We start from the raw sequence: 27,392 nt of genomic DNA, 5'->3' as shown, positions 1-27,392 counted from the left end.
TCAGATCTTTGTGGTAAGACAGATATGTGAGAAAGCTATAGGAAAGGGGAAGGATGTTTTTTGGGCTTTCATGGATCTGGAAAAGGCTTATGATAGGGTAGACAGAAAGGCACTGTGGGAGGTTATGCAGATTTATGGGATAGGAGGAAAGCTTTTGGGAGCTGTCAAGAGTTTTTATGTGAGTAGTAGAGCATGTGTTAGGATTGGAAATGGAGAGAGTGAGTGGTTTGAAGTAAAGGTGGGACTTCGTCAAGGATGCGTTATGTCGCCCTGGCTGTTCAACTTATACATGGATGGGGTGGTGCGAGAGGTGAATGCTAGGGTAGTGAGTCAGGGATTGGAGATGGTTAAAGAAAATGGAGAAAAGTGGGAGGTGAGCCAGCTGTTGTTTGCGGACGACACTGCGCTTGTGGCAGGGTCAGAGGAGGGATTGAGGAAGCTGGTGGCAGAGTTTGGGAGAGTATGTGATAGAAGAAAGCTAAAGATAAATGTGGGTAAAAGTAAGGTGATGAGATGTACAAGGGGTGAAAGTGGCAGTAGACTGGAAGTGAACATTAAGGGAGAGCGACTGGAGGAAGTGGATAGTTTTAGATACTTGGGTGCAAGTGTAGCAGGAAAAGGTGGAGTGAAGGTGGAGGTAGAATGTAGATTGAGAGAAGCGAGTAAATGCCTTGGTGGTTTAAAGAGTGTAATGAGAAATAGACATTTAGGAATGGATGCGAAGAGGAGACTGTATGAAGGAGTGATTGTGCCAACAGCACTGTATGGGGCAGAAACGTGGAACATAAGAGAAGAAGAGAGAAGGAGTTTGAATGTGTTTGAGATGAGGTGTCTGAGAAGTATGGTGGGGGTTACTAGGCTAGATAGAGTGAGAAATGAGGAGGTGAGGAGGAGAACAGGGGTGAAAAAGGATTTGGGAGAGAGGGTTGATGAAAGAATATTAGGATGGTTTGGACACATGGAAAGAATGAGTGAAGAAAGACTAGTAAAGGAGGTATGGAAGGCAGATGTGGAGGGAGTGAACATGAGGGGACGTCCTAGGATGAGGTGGATGGATGGGGTGAAGGGGGCTTTGGGGAAGAGGGGAATGTCTGTTGAGGAAGGAAGGGAGAGGACGGAAGACAGAGGTGAGTGGAGAATGGTTGTATATGGATGATGTTGTGACTGCATGAGGAGGAATGGGCGGGGGGGTGGGGGGGGGGTAGTATGTGTGAGTAAATTTTGACGCAGCCCGAAGGGATTTCTCCCCGTCCTCCCTTTATATGCAAAGGGGGACGGAGAGGGGGGGTCGCCGATTAAATGAAGCGGCCTTGCTGTGGATGTACTGTGTCTTGCGACACTGCTTCTGACCCAGGGCGGTGGGCAGGGTTCAGGGATGACCCGTCATCCAGATGGTGCTCAGATGAGAGGAAGGGTGGGAGGGGTGTGGAGTGTATTTAGGGATGAAATGGGTGGGAGTGTTTTTATGCCTTTCCCTTTGTGGCTACCTCCCTTGGAAGGGGGAAAAAGCCTTGGTATATGTATGTATGTATGTATGTACCAACCCTACAAAGAAGAGAAAGAGGTGATCTGTTGGCCATTTACAGAATCATGAAAGGCATGGGATAGAAGGGAAACAAGGGGTCATAAAAAGAAACTCAAAAAGGACAGTTATAGAAGGGATCTGAAAATAAATGCTTTCCTTACAGTGGTGAATGTCTGGAACGAATTGGATTAAACAATAGTGTGTGCAAACACCATACAAGAAAGAACAAACTAGATGTTGGAAGATACAAAGATGGGTCACCACAAGCATAGCTCCCCTTCCCATATAATACAACTAGGTAAATTCACATGCACACATACACATACCTATTTGAGATAGGACCCAATGAACAATGCTCCTTTCCTGTACACTACAACTAGGTAAATGCACACACATTTACCATCCATTACAGAAAGTTATGACTTGCCTTTGGGTTCATTGTACTTGGGATAACCAAGATAAATATGTACATACATATACCAAAGGCTTTTTCCCCCTTACATGGGGGGTAGCCAAAAAGAAAAAGGTATAGAAATCACTCCCACCCATTTCATTTCCCATATATTCCACTCCCCTCCACCCTCCTCCCTCCCTCCTCTCTTGGCACCTCCTGGATGACAGGTCATCCCTACATCCTGTCCACTGCCCTGGGTCAGAAGCAGTGTCACAAGACACAGCACATCCACAGCAAGGCCACTTCATAAATTTGGCGACCCCCCTCTCTGTCCCCTCATGCAGGAAAGGAGAAGACGTGGAGAAACCCCTTCGGGCTGCATCAAATTTTTTCTCATACATACTTCCTCACCCCCCATCCCCCACCCACTCCCCCTCATGCATCACAGCCTCATCTATACACAACCCTTCTCCATTCACCCCTGTCTTCTGGATAGATAAATATGTGAATAATCTTTATTTACCCTCTGATTGTCTTCCAGGCCAACTTCGTCTTCTTACACCTGATCAAAGGAACACCATGGCAACCCATGGACCAAGGGAAAGCTCGTCTCATGACGGCCTGGGAGCAGATTGACTATGGGAAGCAGTTCACCACAACTCGCAAATTCATCACCATTGTACCAATACTATTGTGAGTTCTATATGAAGATTTTTTATACACGTTTATGGGTGTGGGTGAAATCTGATAAAGAAAACATGAGCCTTGGTCTAAGATTATTGCTTTTGGAATCTTTGAAGTGGTATTCCATCCATTATTGATGCAGTTGAAATGGATCTCCATTGAGGCCCTCCAGCTCTCTTCCCTCCTTGGTCCAGTGTAGTAAGCTGTTGGAGGTAGAACTTGGGTATCCTGGTGTGGGTGGTTGGTACCTGAGTTTTGCCGGAATACAGTTGAAGAGTCATGTTCCATTGTACTGTAGGAGAGAGGCCAAACGCAGAGCATGGGTTCCAATATATTTGACGTTTCACCCAGCAGGGCTTCTTCAGAAATAACAGAAGAAGCCCCGCTGGGCGAAACGTCAAATATATTGGAACCCATACTCTGCGTTTGGCCTCTCTCCTACAGTCGTTGCTGCTTTTACTCGTATGTTCCATTGTAGTTGAAACTGTGTTGTCAAGATTCTAATTCTCTTGAGATATTCCAGTGGTGATCCTGACATAACACAGCCTTCCTTTTCTTAGTTGGGTCTTTTCTCTAATGTTGACATTAAGAACCCTGTTTTCTAAATTATTCCAGGTATAGATAATGATGTACCTCTGCACCATTGAAGTATAAATGTCGCTTTTCAAATCTTCTCCAGTAACTAAGGCATTGAATCCCTTGAGTCTTGCTTGTGAAAGTTTGCTATGGACCTTCCAATTCTGTTATTCCTGAAATTGGGGGGGGGGCAGAGTTGGCAGCAGTATTCAAGATAGAGTAAAACCAAAGATTTCCATAATGATCGTGTAGTCTTCACTTGTGTGGAAAGTCCCTAGGATCCAGCCTGCTTTGCTTTCCTTGTGATGTATGAGAAGGTGGTATCTTTGCTCATATTCATCCCCAGTTCTTTTACCATCTCCTTAGCCTCAATATTTTTCTGGCCACAAATGTATTTTGTCAAGCATATAATGTTCTAGTTTCCTGTATTGTATAAACTCAAACTTCTTTCCTTTAAGGGCCATGTTGTGTGTCTACCCACTTTAGGGTCCTGCCTAAGTCTTGTAGTAACTGCACATCTTGTTGGGAGCAGATTTTCTTGAATATCCTTGTCATTAGCAAAAGATGTGGTGGAGTGCTCCAGGTCCTGGTCTTTGTACCCAGTCATGATCAGGAAGAGCAGGGGACCCAGCACTGAGACCTGAGGGACTCCACTAGCAATGCTGCTGGCATCTGACAGTTCCCCTTCCATTGCCACATGTCCCCAGAGCATTCGTAACTTTTTTCAATGCCCATACCCCATGATATCTCGGGAAATATTCTCATAGCCCCATCCGGTATCAATACAATGCAAACATATGAAAAGGATTAGCGATACACACCTTACTTTGCTTATCGCATGGTCAACATACAGTACCATTGCACTGGCTATCATATCCCAACCCCCCCATTTTACGGTTTTGTACCCCTTGGGGGTACAGGTACCCCAGGTAGAACCACTGCCCTAGAGCTTTGATTTTATGAAATAGAATTCCATGGTCAACTTTATCAAAAGCTTGGGTGAAGTCGAGATATGTGACATCAGTGTTTCCTCCATCTTGAATGTCTTGTAGTACTTTCTTGTAGTGAGTCAGCAGCTGTGAAAGGTAGGAATGTCCTTTTCTGAAGCTATGCTGTCCATTATTGAACACTCTTGTGTCTTTCATGTAGCTGAAAATTCTGGATTGTATTGGTCATTCAATTATCTATTATGTGTGATATTAGCACCACTGGTCTGTAGTATTTTGCCAAACCCTTGCTACCTCCCTTAAAAACTGGTGTGGTGGTACCAATTTTGAGTGCATATGGCACCGACCCGGCTTCCAATGGTTTTTCCCACAGTACTAGTTTTAGTGGTAAAGCTACTTGATGTTTGCATTGTTTTAGGATTTGCTGGTGGAAGCTGTCTTGTCTGACAACTGAATTTGGTGCTGTGTCATAGATTGCTACAATTATATCTTTTTGGTTGTTATTCGACTGATGAAAGCATTTGTGGTCCCTCTTGAAGTTCTTCAAAGAATGAAGATGGGTTATTAACCACTTCAATATGGGACTTAAATCTCGCGGGCAGCAGCCAATGCCAGCCGTACGACGTAACGAAATAATATTCGCATCATAAAATATAGTCGCCGCTTATATCGATCGTTCTCTCTTTCACCCGCGAATTTTGAAAACCACAGAGAATGGGATTAAGGGCGCATTTGGGAGAATGTAAAAACACAGGGGCGACTACAATAAATATAATCAAGACGCCGATATGGCAGCGTCGCGAATCCACTTGCTCCTCATGACGCCTACGTGTGCGGCACCGTATGGAAGGGGTTAATTTTCTTGTTCTCATCTGTTGGTCGGAATATGCTTTTGTACTGGTGCTTAAACATTGTAGCGACTTTTCCCTGGTTGGTGCACCAGTTCTCCGTTGTCTTTCAGGAATGGGCTTATGGTGGATGTAGCGTTTTCGATTTAGCAAAAGAATAGAAGAATTTACTGTTCTTTTGGGTGTTTGTTATTGCTTTTGATTCTTCCCAACTTCTTTGCTCTTCGTATGATAGGATGAACTTTCTTTCAATATCCTCAAGATCCATTTGTACTTTGGTGATGCTGTGTGGGTGTGATGTCTTATCAAGCTTTGCTGTTATTTTGGATCTCTGCTTAATGTTCTGCACTGTGGAATCTGTTTTCTCATTTCATTGTTCTCTGAAGTTCTGTGAGGTACATTGTTCATGCATACCTCCAAGCATCTCATCATGAAGGTGTCAAGAGATTCCTCCGTGATTTATCTTTGAAAAGTGCCATCCTGTCAGTTTCAAGTGACAAGTGGAGAATTATGGACAAATAAGTGTAGAAACATATTAAAAAAAAACCAGATCTCCTGCTGTGCTAATCTGCTCACAAAACAAGTTCTCAAAATCAAACTTAGACCAGGACCAGTGTCTTTTTTATCCTCTTTCCTTATCTTGTCATGCACACACACATACATACATATACCAAGGCTTTTTCCCCCTTCCAAGGGAGGTAGCCAGAAAGGGAAAGGCATAAAAACACTCCCACCCATTTCATCCCTAAATACACTCCACACCCCTCCCACCCTCCCTCTCATCTGAGCACCTCCTGGATGACGGGTCATCCCTGCACCCTGCCCACCGCCCTGGGTCAGAAGCAGTGTCACAAGACACAGTACATCCACAGCAAGGCCGCTTCATTTAATCGGCGACCCCCCCTCTCCGTCCCCCTTTGCATATAAGGCGAGGACAGGGAGAAATCCCTTCGGGCTGCGTCAAAATTCACTCACACATACTACCCCACCCCCCCGCCCATTCCTCCTCATGCAGTCACAACATCATTCACACACACACACACACACACACACACACATATATATATATATATATAATGTGTGTGTGTATTGTAAAATACATAATTATATAGATATAGTGCAGTGATTGTGTAAGTGTGGTAAGGAGTGGGTATGCATCCCTCTTCTTCTCTTCAACCCACAGTTTGTATCCAATTACTCTCCATTTCCCGCCTCGTCTTCCCAGTTAACACCTTCCTATATGCCTTAACAGCTCAATTTGTTAGACTGTTTTCTCAAAATCTACCTTCATGTTTGTTACCCTTCCTCTTGCATAGTGGAACCATACATGATCTCTTCTAATCCAATGCCACAGTTCTTTCCCATAGATGCACAAAACTATCTCACCATCTATTCCATTACTAATTACTCCACCCTTTGACAGACATTCCACATTTTTTCTTGCTTTGCTCTTGTCATTTTCTTTTCCAGTCACTTGTTCTCCTGTGATGTTCCACCGCAATTAAAGTCTACCAGTCCTCTGCATTCAGCATTTTGAAATACTGCCTTTCTTCCGTTCATGGCTTCAACATATGTTCATATGTTCTCTTTACCCTCTCCTCTCTATGTGAATTGCCTCCCCACACACTTTTCACTTTCTTCCAAACCACCTGGAAGCTCACTGGCTGATGGGGTTAGAGTGTTGTTACTTGCGGCGAAGGTCGAGATGACGATTCGAATCCTGTTCGGAGCGAGTTGAACCAAGGGCATGGTTCATTAAATTCCACGCTACAAAGTCCACTGTAAGGGGCACCGTCCTAGCCTCCCGATAGGGGGGGGGGGGCGTTTGTGACGTTAAACCAAATCATCCAAAACACCTACCTCACCTCGTATACACTCATCTTAAGATAAGAGGGAAACAAGGCGTGATGGGTAGGAGTGGGTGTGTGCCTTTGACTTGGCTACCTTCCTTATGAGGGGGAAGAAGCCCGTGGTATTTAGATAAACATAGAAAAACAAGCAGCCCCACAGTGGCTAACAGTCGTCCTTGGATCCTCCCACAGATTTCTTTGAGAAGCAACATCAGACTGTTGTAGCATTATAGGACTGTTTCTATGTCACAGGCTCAAAGTAGTAGGGAGGTGGGACCAGTTGCCAGTTGTCTGCTATTCACATGTGAATGTAAGAAATACAGTTTAAGTCGATGGAGCAAGATCTTGTGCACCTCCTGATGGAGGTGGGGGGGGTTAAAGATGGGTTTTGAGAATGGGCAGCTTTGGTATTCGTCTTGCAGGGACCCATCATTGGTTTGTCAGTTTTTGTATCTGTTACCTGGCCTTTGAGGTGACTGCATTGATGATTTTGGTCTTACAATGGGGATTTCACATTGCATGTTCTTTTGCCTTTGTTTTTTGGCTACTTCCCTTGTAAGGGTGAAAAAGGAAAAAGCCTTTGGTATATGTATGTATGTTCTTACTACTATCGTGTGTGGTAGCTCTCTCAGGAATTGAACTGCCATCTAACCAGCCTCTTTCATCTGGATGCTAGTGCCTTAGTTCACTTGACTATTTATAGAACATACATACATATACCAAGGCTTTTTCCCCCTTATAAGGGAGGTAGCCAAAAAGGGAAAGGCATAAAATCATTTCCACCCATTCCATCCCTGAATACACTCCACACCCCTCCACCCTCCCTCTTATCTGAGCACCTCCTGGATGACGGGTCATCCCTGCACCTTGTCCACTGCCCTGGTTATAGAACATGGTTGCTAATAAAGTCTAAAATTTTGGAAAGTAGCTACAACCTCTGGGCAGGCCCATAAGCCACCCAGGGATGAGATATTGTGTTTCTGTTTAGGGGTTGTTATGGCCATTGGTAATTTATAACCTCGAGTATTTTGATTTACAGGTTTATCCTCTCCAGTTTCTACACCAAGTATGAATTCAACCATTTTGCCATCAACTTCGCAGCTCTCCTCCTTGTGCTTATTCCTAAACTCCCACAGTTCCACATGGTGCGACTCTTCGGCATCAACAAGTACTGAGTCTTTCTTGTGTGGACAGACAGAAGCGAGGCACAGATCTCTCACTCAGAAAATGTTATTTGAAATGCTTATTTCAACAAAGGGAAGTGAAGAAGAAGAGCTGCTGTCATAGAAGGAGATCTAGGTCTGTTGAGGACTGCAGAATCCGCCATGAAAACCAGCCATGGTATACCTATACACTCCGTACGGTTGTCTGCAACTAACCATGGCATGTACTGTGGCATAACAGGGAATTTTTTCTGCATGTTTTTAATGCTACTAATGTATATATTTATATCATGCTTTTCATATATATATTCATATAAAACATAAGTATTTAAAGAAAATTTGGGGACTGATCAATCAATTGGCTGTGGACTGTCTGTAATATATTATTCATAATAACTGGTGATTGACTTTGTCCCAACATGAGCAGGTGTTTCCATATGGCAACACTACATCTTCCTCTTGTTTAGTTTCCCATCTTTCCCCAGACCAAGGTATTACATACCATAGACTAGTAAAGGTGTAGTTACTTTCAACATTTCATTTTTTCGTTAGGACTTCTCATGCTGATACTTCTATTTTACACATTAAGTACCTTAGATTGCTTGGCAAATATCTGTGAATAATAAATTTATTTTTTTCTCTTTAGCACAGAACTTGTATCCCGTATTGTTTGAGTTCCTTACCTATACAAAACTATGTGGAAATGTTAGTTTAAGATATAATTAAACACCATATTTCAGTTCTCTAGTCCCCTTGATGTAGGATAATGTGTGACAGGAAACTGTGGGTTGAAGTTACGAAAGTGGGCTGGATTATTATTACGCTTCGTTTGCAACCATCTGAAATTTGAATGTATATATTCGTTATTGAGTGTGCAATATGGATAAGTATGAAAGTAGTATCAAGGAGATGGTATATGAGTGTAACGGAGAAGGAAAGTTGGTGTGATCGTCAGATGTTCTGCATAGTAATCTCTATTTTCAAGTTGGACATATTTCTTCTGAATGTATGGTTGCAGAAAAATGTATCGTGATATCTTGGGGGCCGTTCTTTTAAAACCTGCCAAACATGGTTAATTCTTTCTACCATTAGAAAGGAGAATTTTACTAACTTCATTTGCTGTACTCATGCGCTGGTGGCATAGTCAGAAGTATTCTGGTCTTCATTTCCTAGCAGTGATTGTTACCTGCCCCAACAGCCAAAGCACATAGGGCAAAGGTGATAGCTTCACCCACAGCCCCATGGCTCCTGGTGTGCAGGCCTTATCACCTTGTGAAGAGTAAATTTTATAAACAAGCCAGTGGACCAGATAAACTCAACTAGAGATTGGGTAAAGTTCTGCTTTCTAATGGTTGCAAGCATTTGCCATAGTTGGTGAAAGGCTCAACAGTACAGCCGTTAATATTGAAGCTGAAATGAAATCCACGTTCCTAAATCCTGATTGAAAACTGAGGTTACCAGATTACAGATTTGCAAATATGATCAGTATTACTTTGTTTGATTTTCCATTAATTGTAAAATTAGTAGTTACTATGTGCATGCCATGGCCATTGATCAAGCGTTATGAAGGCTTCTGTCCAATATCTATCTGTCCAAACAAACAAAAAATAAAATAAAAAAAAATTATTATGGATAGTTGTTGACTAGTATTGTCACAACTGTATTGTTCAAAATGGAAGACAATATTAACAGGTAGACTGTTACCTGATCCCTTGTATGTGTGGTATGTAGCTACAAAAGGGTAGTGGTAGATCTTGGGAATTAGAGGAACTTTGTAAGGGTAGGCCCTACATGCAGTAGAAAAGTTAACTTGACCACAGGTAAAATGTCATTGTCCTGTGTAACCACTTAGGGAATTGTAGGTTTTCTTTGTTTGGACTACCTAAGTGTGTCATCTGTTTTGGGATGGATTCTTTTCTAGCAGATTGTACTGTCTCTGTATGTTAGTTTACAAATAAAATGAAAAAAAAGTATGGTATCTTGTATACATGAAAATTACATTTATATATTTCCTTTATCTGTTGTCCAGTGCTTATTGAAAAGGTTAACCGATTCAAAAAGAATTTCATGAGGAAATGTTGCTTGCCAGAACAATTATAGAAAAAGAAAATTACATCTTTACACATAAAAGGATAATGTCTAAAGATACAGTGGTCCTGCAAGATGGACAGCAGAGCCACCCATTGAAAAGCACCTCTGGAGGTGCACCCTTGAGGATGCTAACATGGTCTCTGGACTGAGCCCAAGATTTTCTATTAACTTAAACTGGTTTCCCTCTTTTGCCTTGACTTCTGGAAGTTTTCCAAATAGAACTCTAAGGTTTGAGTGTGGTACAGACAAGAGTAAAAGGGAAGAAATGGGCAGCATGTTTGTGAGAAGGAAGATGGATGTGTTTGCATTAAGTGAAACTATGTTGAAAGGGAGGGGTCCTTTTGAGTTTTGGGGTGAGAGGACAAAGGAGGGAAGGGTTGGCTCTACTAGTAAGGAGATAGGTAAGCATAGGGTGGAGTGGAAGGAAGTTTCTTCAAGATTAATGTGAAGGTGAAACTGGGGAGATGTAGGTCTTTGTAAGTACATAAGGCCCTGGTGGTGAAAAAGTGTAAAGGAAAGGGGGGCTTTTTGAATAGATTTAAATAAGTGCTCTGAGAGTTGGGAGGAATGTCAATGTAGTGGTTTTGGGGGATCTCAATGCTAGGATAAGGGATGAACCAATAGATTGAGTGTATAGGAAATGAGGAGTGCCAGGTAAAACTTGTGGAAAGTTAATGGTGATGTGTTTAGAGAGTCGATGATAGCTAACACAGTGTTTAGGAAAAGGGTCAAGCATAAGTACACATGGGAGAGGGTGGTTGATAAGGCATTAATGGACTATGTAGTAGTATCCAGGAAAGGAGTAGGAAGAGTTTTAGATGTCCTTGTATTAAGGGGAGAGAATGGGGGAATATGAGAATTATTTGGAAGGTAAGTTGAGAGTGGAGAGAGAGGAAAAGGGCAGAAGGTAGATAGTTGCTTAGAGTGAACTGTTTAAATGGGGAAGAAAAGGAGCATGAATACTGGAAGAAGTGTAGGTGGTGAAGGATGGAGTGGAAGAAAAGGAAAGGGTATTATAAGGAAGGAGCGACAAGATTGGCAAAAATGGTATCTGGAACAAGGAGGATGGAGGGATTAGAAGGAAGGGTAGTGAGTGGTGAAGAAGAGAAGCAAGCATTGAGGTATTGCTTGCAAAGTAGGACAAGAGAAATAGGAGAGGTACAAAGAAGAGAAGCAAAACAAAAGAGAAGGAGAGCAGGTGTAAATTAGGGGAAGAGTATGACAAAACTTTGAAAGTAATAAAACTATTTTGGAAGGAAGTTAAGAGAGAGTGGAGGTGAGTCAAGTAGAGAAGAAAAGGTAAAAGGTACAGATGGACAGATGTTAACAGAAGAGGTGGTAGGAGGAAGATAGGCAGGACTCGCAGTAATGGTTATAAACTGGACAAATTTAGATTTAAAAAGGAAAGGCAAGAATTGGTTTACTAATAGGGTGGTCGACGAATGGAATAAACTTAGTAACCATACAGTAAGCACTGAAACTATCAGTTGTTTTAAGAAACAATTGGACAACTTTATGGATGGGGATGACAGGTGGTGATGGATACGGAGCTGCCTAGTGTAGGCCTTATGGTCTCTTGCAATCCCTTTCATTCTTATGTTCTTATTGTAGAGAGCTGTTGAATGTGGAGGAGGATTGGGAGGGAGTGTTGATAGCAGTGGGAGGCGCTAAGAAAATGATGGTGATGGGAGAGGAAAATGGAGGAGAAATAAGATGAGGTACAAGTACTTTTGAAAATGATGAGAGCAGGTAAGGCACCTGGGTTAGATGGGTGTCTAGTGGACTGTCTGAAGAAGGGAGTAATGTTTACCTAATTATATTGTACAAGAAGGGAGCTATGCTCATGGTGACCCATCTTTGTGTCTTTCAGCATCAAGTTTTTTCTTAAAATCTTGAATAGTGTTTGGACACACTGTTTCTTTATCTAAATTATTCCAGGTATCCAGTACTCCATGTGGGAAGCTTTTTTTTTTTTTTTTCCAGAGCTCTTCTATAGTTATCCTTTTTGAGTTTCTTTACATGTCCTCTTGTTTTTCCATTGTCCCATTCTAGTAAATCATTCTTATCTAGGATTTCCATTCCTTTCATGATTCTATAGTCAGCAGATCTCCTCTTTCTCTTCTTTGTTCCAGAGTTGGTAATTTCAATTTGGACAATCTTTGTTCGTATGTTAATTTGGAGAGAGTTGGTGCCAACTTTGTCATTGCTTTTTGTATTCTTTCTAATTTCTTTATATTCTTTTTAGTACTGGGTGTCCATAGTGTTGTGCATACTCCAGTTTTGGTCTTATTAGTGTAACTAATATTTTTTTAATCATTTCCTCACCCAAGTAATCAAATGCCACTTTCATCAACCTTAATAGGTTGAAGGTTTCTGCGACTATTTTATTGATATGTTTGTCCAGTGTCATGTCTTTGCTGATTTATTACCCCAAGGTCTCTGTCCAAGTTCACTTTTTTGACTTCTTCACCAATTTTATAATTTCTTGATATTCTGTTTTTACTTTTTCCGAACTCCATTATACTACACTTCTTGATATTAAAGTTTACTTCCCACTTTTGAGTCCATTTCCAGATTTTGTCCAGGTATAACTGTAATGATTCACAATCCTCCGCTGTTCTTACTTTCTTTAGTATTTTTGCATCATCTGTGAAGAAATTCATATAACACTCTACTCCTTCATCCATGTCATTTCTATATATGGCAAACATGATTGGAGCCAATACTGAACCTTGCGGGACACCACTTATCATTTCTTCCCAATTCGAGTATTTGTCTCTAATTACTACCCTCATTTTTCTCCCAGTCAGGAAGTCTTCCATCCATTTCAATAGTGTCCTGGCTAATGAGGTTGTTTAATATGTGTCTAAGGGAAGGTAAAGTTGTGGAGGAGTGCCTATATAGTTCTGTTTTACAATGGAAAAGGGGACAAATGTGAGTGTAGAAGTTTCAAAGGGATCAGTTTGTTGAGTGTAGTTGGGAGGGTTTTAATTTAGAGGATTAGGAAAGGAACAGGAAGGTATTGGTGAGGAACATAATGGGTTTAGAAAAGATAGGGGTTGTATGGATCAGATTTCTGTGGTAAGGGAGATGTGAGAAAGCTTTAGCAAAATGTAAGGATGTTTTTTGGGCCTTTATGGATTTGGAAAAGACTTAAGACAGGATAGACAGAAAGGCACTGTGGGAGGTTTTGCAAATATATAGGATTGGAAGAAAGCTGTTAAGGGCAGTCAAGTTTTTACAAGAGTAGTAGAGCCTGTGTTAGAATTGGAAATGGAGAGAGTGAGTGGTTTGAGGTAAAGGTGGGACTGAAGGGATATGTCATGTCACCATGGCTGTTCAATGTGTACATGGATGGGGTGGTGCAGGAGGTAAAGGCAAGGGAAATGAGTAGGGGACTGGTGATGGTTAAAGAAAATGGAGAGAAGTGGGAGGCAAGCGAGTTGTTGTTTGCTGACAACACTACGCTTGTGGCAGGGTCAGAGAGAAAGATTAAGGGAGTTAGTGACAGAGTTTGGAAGGGTATGCAATAGATGAAAGTTGAAGGTAAATGTGGGTAAAAGTGAGGTGATTAGATGTACAATGGGAGAGGATGGCAGTGAGTTGGAAGTAAGTCTTAAAGGAGGAAGTGGCTAGCTTTAGGTGTTTAAAAGTGTTTGAGATGAAATGGGATTACAAGGTTGGATAGAGTGAGAAATGAGGGGGTGAGGAGGAGAGCTGGAGTGGAGATGACAGATTTGGCTGATGAAAGAGTATTGAAATGGTTTGGACACATGGATAAATTGAGTGGAGAAAGATTAATAAAAGGTGTGGAAGTCAGAGGTGAATGGAATGAACTTGAAGGGATGACCAAGGATGAGGTAGATGGATGGTGTGAAAGGGGTGTTCAGCAAGAAAGAGAGAAGACAGGAGATAGGGGTGAGTGGAGAATGGCTGTGTATAGATGATACTGTGATGCAAGGAAGGGAGGGGATTGGGGGAGTTAAGAAGTGGTTATGTATGAATGATATTTTGACACAACCCAAAGGGATTTCTCCCTGTCTTCTCTTTTCCGGCATGAGAGGGGGGTTCACCAATTAAGTGAAGCAGCCTTGCTGTGGATGTGCTGTGTCATGCTGCATTGCTTCTGACCCAGGGCAGTGGATGGGATACAGGAATGATCCATCATCCATGAGGAGCTAATAAGATGAGAGGGAAGAAAGAATGGGTGGGGGTGGGTACTTGCCTTTTGACTAGGTTACCTCCCTTGTAAGGGGGAAAAAAACTCCTTGGTATATAGATGGATAGTATTTTTCTCTTTTTTTTCACATGGGGAGCTAGTGAAAGCTCACCAATTCTTTTTACTTTCAGCCAATGACACAAATGACAGTCCATAGTTTCTTCCCCCGAGAGATCTGTGAGAGGCCCTGGGGACTGGCACCAGCCATTGTGGTGCTGCAGGTGTTCCACCTAGTGAAGCTCAAGGCAACAGTTCATAGATAATTTACCAGAGCTGGGCACGTTCCTCTGTGCATTCCTAGGTGTGTTCCTTGGTGCATTCCACTTTAGTTTGGCCTGTGGTTAGTGCTTCCAAACTATTAAAGCAATATAGGTGCTGGTATAGTATGTGGCCTACCTTTTGGATGTGGCCCAGAAAATTTTTCTTTGGTATAGTATGTGGCCTACCGGACTTTAATTTGGTATGAACTGGTCTCTTAAGCTTTAATAGTTTGGGAGCACTAATGCACTGAGGAACACACCCAGCTCTGTTATTTACCATAGTAATTGCTGATGGATATCAGTAAAGCCAGTTTCATTAGTGCTGTAAAATTGATGAATGGTCAGTTAATCACCCCGCTGCCCCAGTTTTCACTTAGGAGAACTGGCCACAGCCACCATTAAGTTCATAACTCACATACATACATATACCAAGGCTTTTTTCCCCCTTACAAGGGAGGTAGCCAAAAAGGAAAAGGCATAAAATCATTCCCACCCATTCCATCCCTGAATACACTCCACACCCCTCCACCCTCCCTGTTATCTTAGCACCTCCTGGATGACGGGTCATCCCTGCACCTTGTCCACTGCCCTGGGTCAGAAGCAGTATCGCAAGACACAGCACATCCACAGCAAGGCCGCTTCATTAAATCAGCGTCCCCCCATGCATAAAAGGAGAAGACGGGGAGAAATCCCTTCAGGCTGCGTCAAATTTTGCTCACACATACTACCTCACCCCCCATCCCCCCACCCATTCCACCTCATGCATCACAACATCATCCATATACAACCATTCTCCATTCACCCCTGTCTTCTGTCCTCTCCCGTCCTTCCTCAACAGACATTCCCCTCTTCCCCAAAGCCCCCTTCACCCCATCCATCAACCTCATCCTAGGACGTCCCTTCATGTTCACTCCCTCCACATCTGCCATAACTCACTCAAAGAAATGATTTTTTGGACCCAAAAGAGCAAATGTAATGATAATTATTCCCTCGAGTTTCATGGGATGCTAGGACTTCACCCAGACTTTTCCTCCTGGAGGAAGACCAACTGTTACCTCACCAAATCCTTGTGCTGCCCCCTGGGATCTACTCCCACTGGGGAAGGTAATGTTAAGTGTAAGGTAGCTACCAAAAGAGAGAGGGAAAGGAAGGAGCAGCAGCCCTCCCAAATCCAAAGCATCCCTGGTGCATCCCTGGCATGCTCTTCATTACCTATCCATGAATGAGATGATAAAGGTTTCCTCAAATCCAGGAGCAATTTACCATGATAATGCAGTGATGATTGGCTCTCCCTCTCCTTTCAGATGGGAATGATTGCCACTAAGGGGGAAACAGAATACCATTAAAGCCACTGTCATTGACCACCACTCTAAACACACTAAGCAAAATAGCATTCATCGCCTTGCCCACCTCGGCAGTAATCTCAACCCATACTGAGATGAAGTAGAGCCTGATTTGGATAAATTGTCCAAGGTTCCTGGTCATATTACCAGTGGACCATCTCTTGCAGAAAAATGACCCTCTAAAGTAAACAAGGACTTCATCATTTTTGTTGGAAACCTCACCAAATGTAGCCCAAGAAAATGGGTTTCTAATAGTCAATTTATCTATATACCAAGTCAAAAAGCAAGTACCCACTCCCTACCCTACCATTTTACTCCCATCCACCACCCCGTCCTCATCTTAGCTCCTCAATTGATGACAGGTCATCCCTGTATCTTGCCCACTGCCCTGGTTCAGAAGCAATGCAGCAAGACAGTACTCGTACATCCTTAGCAAGGCTGCTTCACTTTTTTATTTTTCCACTATTAAGAATTTGGGAATGGATGCTAAGAGATTATATGAAAAGATGATTGTGCTGACAGGACTGTATGAGGGAGAAACATTGGACATAAAAGAGGAAGAGATTGAATGTGTTTGAGATGAAATGCCTGAGAAGTGTGGTAGAGGTTACTAGGCTGGATAGAGTGAGAAACAAGGTGAGGAGGAGAGTAGGGTTGGAAAGGGAGTTGGTAGATAGGGTTGATGGAAGGATATTGGGATGGTTTGAACACATGGAAAGAATGAGTGAAGATTAGTAAAAGAGGTGTGGAGGGAGTGAACATAAGGGGATGACCAAGGATAGGATGGATGGATGAGGTAGGACGGGAGAAGGTAGGAGTGAGTGGGAAATGTTTTTATATAGATGATGCTGTGATGTATACAAGGGAGTGGATGGAAGATGGGGGGGGAGGTGAAGGAGTGTGTGTGAATGATATTTTGATGCAGCCCAAAGGGATTTCTCCCCATCTCTTTTTCTGTATGAGAGGACAGAGAGGAGGCATCACCAATTAAATGAAGCAGCCTTGCTGTGGATGTGCTTTGTCTTGTTACATTGTTTCTGACCCAGGGCAGTGGGCAAGATGCAGGAATGACTCGTCATCCAGGAGGAGCCAAGAAAAAAGGGAGGGAGGGGTGGTGAATGGGAGTGGAGCATGTAGGGGTGAAATGGGTGGGAGTGGACTTATACCTTTGACTTTGGCTACTTCATTTTTAAGTGCAAAGAAGGAAGTCCTTGGTATGTGTATGTATGTATTAAAAATTCTGAATTTTTAACAGTGCAAAATAAAAAGTTCAATATGAGAGTCCATATACCCAATTGATGCCCTAGTAACACAAAACTATGTATAACAGTAACAGCATAGTAGTCATCTTCCTAAAACTGGGAATACTCAGAGACAGACTTTTAGAAAAACATGGATCAAAGTGTGATAAGAGTATTATGTGATTAACCAAGAAAACATCCGATATAAAATGAATAACTCACACTGGTACAGACTTTTGGAACAACTACAAATCTCCTACACATAGGTCATCTAAGATATGTAAGAACACAGATGACCCTTGATTACATGTACCTTGTTCAAGTGAATGCTAGATGGAATAGAGGAAATCTAGAATAGCTGAGTGACATTGTTCATCACTAGATGGCTTATGTGCACTAGTCTGCCAGAGTTTGCATGGAAATGATGCCACTTTGATTAACAGTGTGATGTTGCCACATATTTTTTCCCAATAGTTTATGTTTTGGCCTTTTTCAGACTTTTTATTTTGTATTGTCTTCACAGGGTGACAGTGGTGCCAAGGAAAAGCGTATTAACCTATCTGTGAGCCATGACTTGGGATGTAAACAAGTGCCTCAGAAGCACAAGAGTGTGCCAAGTATTGTGTGAAAAAGCAAAGTTTCAGAAATATACAACGCTAAAGAGAAACTCATTAAAATGTCATGTGGAGCCAAATTCTAAATCATTTGTTGGTGCACATAACCATATGACAGGCAAAAAATGGAAACCTCAAAGATGCTGGTAAATGCAAAGAAAGTGATGAGGGTTATTATAAAGAACCATTTCCCAAGAAATTGAAACTGCTGTACAAAATTACCTTGATGTTATCTGGAGATGTAATACATGAAAGATACTCATAAAAAATACCTTTATGTATTGTCCCAAGATATAATGTGTAAGTGATCTTGTCTATGTTTTCTCCTGTTAAGTGGCTACATTTGTAACCCATGGAGAAGCAATTTTTTTTTCCAAAGAACCCCCTTTATATTATCATTTCATCCAGTGACTTGATAACACATGCTCATGCTGAGCACTATAATCATCACTGTAGAGCCATCAGAGGACTTGCTGTTTAGAAGCACTATCAGCAATGTCAGCAGCTGAAACTACTCATTCTTCAAGCCTGCTACAACTGTTAGCCTAACACTGCTTACTCAGTCCCTACTCTGTCACCTCAGCCTTCTACCAGTAGGATACAAGGACCAGTGGAGCATTGCAGTTTTACTCTTAAATGACAAGTTAACACATCTACTCCAAAGAACCACCACATCAAGTGCATGTGTTATCTACTGTACATATATCAAAAGACCCTTTCCCTTTTATAAGGGGGAATGACCAAAGTATGCACCCACCCTTTACCTGTCCCACACCCATTCATTTTCCTTTTACCACAAGTAAATGAAATTAACAACTTATGGTAGTAACTTTCATTTTGACTTGTTGCATTGCTTCTGACCTGGGTAGTGTGTGGGGGACAGGGTTGACCCTCTCAATCATAAGGAGCTAAGGTAAAAGGGAAACTAATGGGTGATGGATGGGAGCAAGGATGAGTATATACCTTGGCTGGCTACATCCCATGTAAAGAAGAAGCAGCTCTATTATGTAGATAGTATTGAAAGTTTGGGTAGTGGGATGACTCCAGATGCTGTAAAAATGTTTTTGTGATGTCGGAGGGATATCTGATTTCTGTACAGAAGCTTTACACTAGGGTGCTGACCCCTCAACATCTACACATGATCTATGGAGCAGATACATCACTTCAGGCCACGTCATTCCTTCATCTATTCATAATCTTCCTCCACTCACTCCCATCTTTAGGAGAAAAGTTTTGACAGTAAATGAATATACTGTTACTTTCAGCTGTTGCCTCACACTTGGCATCAAGTCTGCAGTTGGATTTCCTCCAAATGTCTGGTCTTATGAGGAAGGGAGGGTCGCTGTGTAAATGATGTGTTGTGTCTTGCTGCATTGCTTTTGGCCCAGACAGTGGGCAGGGAACAGAAATGACCTTTCATCCACATGGAGCCAAAATAGAAGGGAAATGGGCAAAGAGTGGGAGTGGGGTGGGTGGGGGTAGATGTATGCTTTGTCTGGCCACCTCCCTTGTAAGGGGGAAAAAACCTATTGGTATATAGATAGTCATTTTCAACTCCCTTCTTCAGATCTTGCTACCTTCCTTGGGAGAAAACAAGGTGGAAAGAAGTACATCTTGCAACAAAGACCTAAGATACATAAGCAACAACAACCCTGGCAGTACCATGTTAAGAAGAGAACTTTTGGTTCTGGGAGAAAATGAATGGATTTACCCAAAATATTCAACAAGCATTTAGCCTTTTAGCCTATAACTGTGGGTATTTTTGGTTTTAGATTAATTCTATTCAGCTGAGGGGAACCTCCAGTTCACAACAGATTCTGTATCTTTTATAAGATCCACAAAGACCCTAGCTACTTTGAGGATTTCATTTTAACCAAAGAATTATTCAATTAAGAAGAAACCTGATGTCTGGTCTCCATAGTTTTGCACATAACCCATCAAGATCTGAGGACCACTTTCTGGGTGAAGTGGAGGACAGTGATACCCTCTACCCACAAGATGTAATGATGGGAGGGTCAACAAACAAGTTATGGATGCTTTGCTTTGTCTTAACCACCCCCTGTATAAGGAGGAGGAGACAATTTGGATGCATGTACTATCTCTACATTGTTCTTAAGTAGTTATTCACCATCCGCCAGATTGCTAGGCTTAGTCTGGTGGTTATGAACTTGCTAATTTGTACCTTCTGAGTGTCCTTTGCTCCCGAAAAGGGTTACAGATTCTCCAGTACAGAATCCAGATACTCAGTTGGAACCAGCTGCCACACCTCTGCAAAACTACACAAGCTCTTGATATAGTGGGACACTGCCCCAAGTCCCTGTGGCAGCTGTATTACACCCTTATTTTATTCTGTTGAGGATAACCTTCAAGTGAGATTAATGATGGGTACCTGTTTATTGTGGTCCTTCAAGAGGAATAGCAGAATATCATTTACCCATTACACTTTTTTTTCTTCAAATTCAACAATCCCCTTACTATTTAGAGGTACAGCAACTGAGAGGCTGATACTTGTCTCCATAGATCTCTTTTGGCTCAATTATATTTTTGAACCTTATCACATGTGGAGAGCCGACAACCAGCAACTGCTTCCCTCCTCCCACCATTTTCAGCCAGTAACAAAGTTCCACATTAATACACTAGACAACAGAACAATATTTCTTTACAGATATCTGAGAAGACCTGGAGACTATTGGTATTCTCTGTGGGGCTGCAGGTTTCCAGTCCATGAAACTTGAGAATTATTTTCAACTTTTAGGTATCAGAGCTCATGGATTACCCCATTAACCCTTTTTGGACAGTAAGGAATGCATGCATCCCAAAAAGACCCCTATAATTTATTTTATTATTATTATTTTTGTTGCACTGAAGCACATGTATACTCCCTATACACTAAAACTCCTTTTATGCTCCTGTGATCTCTGCCACATCAAAATATCACCCATACACAATCATTTTCCACTCATTTCTATCCTCTGCCTTCTCTCTTTAAAAGCAATGCACCAGAACACAACAAGTCTATATTAGGGCTTCATATTAGGATTGGTTTACCCCACTGCTTCAGCATAAGGTGACCCACCCTACTTCCTCACCCACTTTTTAATGTACAAAACAGATCTGAACATCCCTTTGTGTTGTATCAACCTTTTATTTAATCATAATCTCCCATCATTTACTACCATCTTTTGTACTTTCTTCCTTGTTCCGCAAACGTTCCTCCTTCGTCCAAGTCCCCCTTCTCTCTCATTCATCCACCTTATTCTTGGTTTTACTTTCAAGTTCACTCCATCTGCTTCTGCTGTCCACATTCTTTCCACATATTCAAACTTCTGCACTCTGATCTACTCTAACATTTGTCTCCTTTCTATCCCCATTCCCTGACTCACCCTCACGTTTCTGATTCAATCCATTAACACCTACTATAAGAACATAATAAAGGAGACTGCAAGAGACCATAAGGCCTACACTAGGCAGTTCCATACTTCTGAACAGTTCATTTGAAATATTTCACCATAAATACAAAGTAAAAATGAAAATTTGCAGGGAAGGAATTGTAAGTAAAACAACAGATTCTGGATTTACTATTCATTGTGTACACTGCAGCCTCAATATATGTCACTGTTCTTCAACAGTTAATTTTTATATTGTACAATAATTTGGACTGCTATTTTTTTTTTCATTCTTTTTTTTATATTTAGGACATCTATTGCATGTCGAACAATATTTCCAGGAGCCATGTTCAGCACTTCAAATTGACATAAAACTACTTTGTTCAAGATCGGGCCTTTGAATTTATCACTGCAATGTTGAGTGGCAACAGTCAATAACACCCTCAACACAATGATATAATATACAGATTATGTTTCAGTTAAGGACACGTAATCTTGCAGTTTGGGCTTGTGTCATCTCAATGGTGACCCCCTTCAGATCAAAGGGAGCTTCCTTAACTGTTCTTAACGTTAACATAATGTGTATAGTATATCAGTGTTGAAGGAGTTAAAACCTGCATTCACTAGAACTAAATGGAATGAATATCACATATTTATACTTTTCATATTTAACTCATAAATTAACTGAATAGTAAAGTCCTGAGATTTGTTTTATACCAATTAAAACTTTTCTATTCAATATAACAAAATAAATCTCAATAAATAATTCCAGAATGATAAGGTACACCGCTTCTGTTTTGGGGCGAGTATATTGTTCATTTTCAGTTACAGGCTGCTAAACGTGGACAGTATGGTTTGTTGCATTCTTCAGGCCCGCATCGTTCTCTAGCTTCCAAGGCCTTGAAAAGCATTGGTTTCTTGCAAAATGTACACTCCTGTAACAACCAAAGAATAAAGAATGTTAAAAAATGAAATATGAATACATTAGAATTAAGAATATATAATATAACCATCATATATCAAAAGGCACTTCGCCCAGGGAAGTGTCCAGCTGAGGCATACCTAACCATCAACTATCCTACACCCATTCTCAGTCCCTTTTATTTTTTCATTACAACTAAATAAATATATTACATACATACACTGAAATATTCCATCTTCTGTAAAAGGAAGGTCACTTGCCAAGACCTCCATTCTTTCCTTCGCCCATTACACATCTATCCTCACCCCCCGCCTTCCCTCCTACTCTCTCCCACGAAAAATATAATAATAAAAACAAAAGCATAACTTACATCTCCACAACCATTTTCCCTGATGGGTAACCCATGACTCTTCCAGACAGTAATTACGTCTTTAACAAACTGGTCCATCATTTTAGGAGTATGGTTCGGAGTTGGCGCGATTCGTAACTTCTCCTGCCCTTTAGGCACAGTAGGGTAGTTGATGGCCTGGACATAATGACCATAGTCACGGATGAGATCATCCGACACCTTAGTACACTGGAGTGGATCTCCAACCTGTAGTAATAATTTAATTAAAACCATTAAGACTCCACATTAGAATGTGATCATATGAATCTCATGAAAGCTGCATGTAGTTTCCATATATGTATTGATAAATGCCATGAAGAACATTATACATACATGAATGGGAATGATGTGAGACGGGCAGTGTTCCACTGGCAAACCAGCATCCATCAGTGCCTTACGAAGATATTGCACAGTCTTTTGATGTTTTCCTCTAAGAGCACGACCTTCACTACTACTTAACACTTGGACAGCAGAGAGGGCCCCCATTGCAACAGTGGGCGGCAAGGAGGTGGTGAAGATGAAACCAGCAGCATAACTCCTAATCATATCTACAAGAGCAGCATCAGCAGCAATGTAGCCTCCAATGTTTCCAAAGGCTTTACCTGAAAAAGAACATACAATATATATACTCATTTTATCAACAATGTAAGCAATGTAGCCCCCAATGTTTCCAAAAGCTATACCCGTAAAAGAATATACAATATATATATTCATTTTATCAACAATGTAAGTTATTCTAACAAATATAATAAAGGTCTCTTCCCCCTCATTAAGAGTTGGCTCCAGCTAAGCACACCCAACCAAATCCATCTGCCCACCTCATTCTTACTCTTCCTCTCCTCCAGTTCACTCTATCTGCTTCTGTTGTCCACACTCTTTGCTAGTCTTTCCATAGACCTTAAAGATCTCAGTATCTCTTCCATCCCACAGCCGTTTCCACCTGCCCTCTGCCTCACCTCCACATTGCTTATCCTATCCATCTTGCAACTCTTACCATGTCTCACACTCGATCTAAAAACATGTTCAGATTCCTCCTTTTCTCCCTTGAATTCAAAGTGTTTACATACAGTACCACAGGTACAGTCATTCCATACAAACTTTTCTTTGCTTTTTTTCTCCATATACTTCTTTTCTTTAACACTTTTTATTCCACCCACTTTTACTTGCCTCCTTTACTCTTATTCACCTTTATCATTCAGTGTCCCACAGGACTCTAAAATACTTCAAATTCACCATTTCCTCCAGCTTCTCACCCTTCATACTCCTCATGACCAACCTGCCACCATCATCACTCCTTATACATTTCATCACCTCTCTTTTGCCCACATTTACTCTTCACTTTCTCCTCACATCCTTTCACATTGAGTCACCAACTGCTTCAGTCTCTCTGCAGAATTAGTCACAAGTGGTGTCATCTGTAAACAACTTGCTCAACATCCCCCCCCCCACTTCCTTCCATTCTCACTCATCAACTCCAAACCTCAACACAGCATTCCTGCACTTACCTCACTCACCATCCTATCCATGTACAGGTTAAACAAACATGGCCATATCACAAACCAGATACAGTCCCACCTTCACATTAAACCATTCTTGCCATTCCTGATACAATCACACTATTACTTATCCCATATATCTATAACACACTCCACAATTGTCAATCCTGTCATATGCCTTTGCCAAGTCCATAAACCGTAAAAGTCACCCTTACCCTTTACTAAAACCTTTTTATGTCTTACCGTGTCCTAAAGTGTTCATAACTTCCTATGTAAACTCCAACTTACCAAGAGTTCCAGAAATGATATCCATCTTGTGCTGCACACCTTCCCGCTCTCCTATGCCTGCACCACACTCGCCATACAGCCCAACAGCATGAACTTCATCAATAAACGTGATGGCCCCATACTTATGGGCAACCTACAAATCACAACATTGAAAAATAAATTCAGCTGAACAATTATCATATATTGTATAGAAAGAATTCTACAGACAAAAGTTTGAATGTACACCAAGAAACGCATACACAAAGGCAAAAATCAGTCTTGTAAAACTTACATCACATAACTTCTCCAAGGGACAGACAGCCCCAGTCATGGAATGCACAGTTTCAAAAGCTACAATTTTGGGTACAGAGACATCCACAGTTTGAAGGAGCTTCTCTAAATGCACAGGATCATTATGTTTAAAGATATGCTTTGGTACTCCAGAATTTCGTATCCCTTGGATCATGGAGGCATGGTTACCCTCATCAGAGAAAATATGACATCCTGGAGTAGAACATTAAAGAAATATATTGCATAAGTACAGAATTTGTGATTGACATCTGACATTGGACTATATTTAGTCAAATAACAATAAAAGCAAAAATAATTTCAAACAAACAAATTACCTGGCAACGCTTTTGCGAGAGTATATAAGGTTGAATCATTGGCAACATAGCATGATGTAAAAAGAAGGGCGGAATCTTTCTTGTGAATGGATGCCAACTTCCTCTCCAAGGCCTCGTGGTGGATGGTGTTACCAGAAATGTTCCGTGTTCCGCCTGCACCAGCACCGTGTTCTTCTAGTGCTTTCTTCACAGCTGCCTGCACGGCATTATGTCTTGACATACCTGGAAGATAATTATGTACAAGATACTGTCAAGCATGTGTTGTACAAAAGTAAATATTCTATAGCCTAATACAACCTTCCCTTCTCAAGTATGGTCTGTGAAAATATTCACAAATTCACACAAAATTCTGTTGTACTATCTGAATTATGTATCTGTTCATTTATATCTGACTTTAGTCTTTTTACCAATTTCCTTACATGCACTGACACTGCACTTGCAAATAATTATTTATACCAATACCCCAAAAATAATATCTTACCTAAATAATCATTTGAGCACCAAACTGTGATATCTCTTTCTCCCCACGAATATTCCTTTGCTTTTGGAAATTCTTCTGCACATCTTGCCACTTTCTTGAACACGCGGTATGAATGGTCAGCTTTCTTACGAGCAATTTGTTCTTGGAAGAACTTGGTGTACGGGAACTGGACTTCTGAAGAAAAAATATTTTAATTTATTAGTTATATCTTTGTTTAGTTCTTTATCATTATTTTTTATAGGGAGACATGACCAAACAATAGAAATACATGGCAATGAAAATATAATTTATAATAAATAGGGTTATCAGAAACAATAAAATGCAATGACATTTAATATAATGGCACATGCAACTGATGTAAGGAGAGCCTATTTTCTACAAATATGAACAGTTCCATTAATATATGGAGGTTCAACTACAAGGTACAATTATTATGTTTATGTATCTACAAAAGTCAAGGGAATTACACACTGGGTTACGTATAAGAAAAATAATTTTATCAATAAAAAATTCCAAGCAGAAAATATGGGTATAATTACCCACGATCACACTTTTTTCAATCAATACATAATTTGTCATAAAAACTTAGCATTCATATTCATCTAGCCTCAATAAACACACAATATATATATAAAAAGTAGAATACGCATTCTCAACATGATTTAATTTTAATAAAATCATAAACACAACAAATTCAATGACGTCATAAGTCTTGATCCAAATAATTCCAGATGACAACCCTGTTCAAAGGTAGATGGTAACAGTTGAATACAAAATTTTTATTATTTACGATTTTTTTCAAATCTCTCTGGGACTAATCAACATGGTCAACTAAAAATCCATTGAAAAATTAAGGTTTTTTAACCAAGTTGATGAATCAAGTTCAACGGAGAAACCTCATAACCTCTGATATATTGAGAGGCAATGAACAATCATTGAACATTAAAATCTACTATTTGGTCACTGTATTTACACATTATATATATATATATATATATATATATATATATATATATATATATATATATATATATATATATATATATATATATAATGTATACACACATACATGTACATGTGTGTATATCTATATATACAAACAGAATATATAAATGTACAATGCGAGTAGTTATTCCTCTGAACTTTAAGACATAGTTACCTTTCAGTTACTATTTAAACACAAAAACTGCTTCATGTGTCCTTGTTCAATGAAGGCTGAAGCCAGTTACAGCAATAAAATGCAAAATTATATTGCTAATTACATATAAATTGGTAATTTATTTGTTACCACGGAGAGCTTAAGTTATCGAACGAAGAGTAGAATAATTACAAAAGGGTTATAAGAGGAATGCAAACAAATGAACATCATGCAAGCGTTTTATAAATAACGGGCACAAAGCTAAACTACGGATGCAGCAGTTTCAAATACCGCACAGCACACAAAAAACGCAAGTCTAATGAAATCTCCTATATCATGTCTTCACATCAATACCTTTTTCACTTTGCTTCTTTGGTGTGTTCTTAGATTTAGTTGCCTTTGAAGCAAATGGACAAGTCGTGATCACTCGTTCCTTAGAATCCAAGGAGACCACGGTGTTCACTCCTGTCGGTTTGTAGTATGAATTTGAGTTTCATTTTACGCTGCTTAGCATACAACTACCCACATTCTATGCGCTCACATGATTGAGATAATAATAAAATCCAGTCTAAAAGGCCTGCACCTGATACTTTATAGGCATACAACGTCTATTATTAATTAGACAAGTGAATATATACAGTACACGTACGTCAGTTGCATTAAGAAACTGGACTTGTAACTACAGCCACAAAACCTTACGTGTTGTTTACAAGTTTTCGCCGTCAATTGTTACTTCTAAGCATTTCTGTCATTTATACCTAAACTTACGAGTTATGACAAAATGCGTAAAAATAATACTATTGACAATAAATAGTTTTGTGGCTGTCATGAGAACAACTTATGCACACAAGTATAGATCAGTCATTTAGATGAAAAATAACGATAAGATGCAACAAGATTAATAAAACAAACCTTCATGTCTTGAAGTCACAT

General features: G+C 40.6%; 2 protein-coding genes across 9 annotated transcripts in view; one reads left to right on the top strand and one right to left on the bottom strand.

Moving 5' to 3' along the window:
• Positions 1 to 21,700, top strand: part of ORMDL (sphingolipid biosynthesis regulator orosomucoid 1-like) — a 32,349-nt gene extending 10,649 nt beyond the window's left edge. For all 5 annotated transcript variants that reach the window (XM_076177285.1, XM_076177284.1, XM_076177286.1 and 2 more), the window contains exons 3-4: positions 2,461 to 2,612; positions 7,864 to 21,700. In XM_076177285.1, coding sequence (XP_076033400.1) covers positions 2,461 to 2,612; positions 7,864 to 7,999 — 288 coding nt within the window. In that variant the 3' untranslated portion in view covers positions 8,000 to 21,700. The remainder of the gene's footprint in view (positions 1 to 2,460; positions 2,613 to 7,863) is intronic.
• The window catches only part of Alas (5-aminolevulinate synthase), a 144,348-nt gene continuing 126,566 nt past the window's right edge, over positions 9,611 to 27,392 (bottom strand). For 3 of the 4 annotated variants that reach the window (XM_076177282.1, XM_076177279.1, XM_076177280.1), the window contains 9 exons: positions 27,372 to 27,392; positions 26,814 to 26,924; positions 25,322 to 25,495; positions 24,841 to 25,062; positions 24,507 to 24,718; positions 24,236 to 24,368; positions 22,785 to 23,053; positions 22,434 to 22,658; positions 9,611 to 22,076 (listed from right to left, as the gene is read on the bottom strand). The exon at positions 27,372 to 27,392 is cut by the window's right edge and continues 81 nt beyond it. In XM_076177282.1, coding sequence (XP_076033397.1) covers positions 21,963 to 22,076; positions 22,434 to 22,658; positions 22,785 to 23,053; positions 24,236 to 24,368; positions 24,507 to 24,718; positions 24,841 to 25,062; positions 25,322 to 25,495; positions 26,814 to 26,924; positions 27,372 to 27,392 — 1,481 coding nt within the window. In that variant the 3' untranslated portion in view covers positions 9,611 to 21,962. The remainder of the gene's footprint in view (positions 22,077 to 22,433; positions 22,659 to 22,784; positions 23,054 to 24,235; positions 24,369 to 24,506; positions 24,719 to 24,840; positions 25,063 to 25,321; positions 25,496 to 26,813; positions 26,925 to 27,371) is intronic. The other variant, XM_076177283.1, reaches the window with a different exon arrangement.

The sequence above is a fragment of the Oratosquilla oratoria genome, chromosome 40, assembly GCF_046742065.1.
Source record: "Oratosquilla oratoria isolate Oo_2021 chromosome 40, ASM4674206v1, whole genome shotgun sequence".
Lineage (NCBI taxonomy): Eukaryota > Metazoa > Arthropoda > Malacostraca > Stomatopoda > Squillidae > Oratosquilla > Oratosquilla oratoria.
The sequence above is the reverse complement of the archived record's forward strand: the minus strand, read 5'-3'. Positions and strand labels throughout refer to the sequence as shown.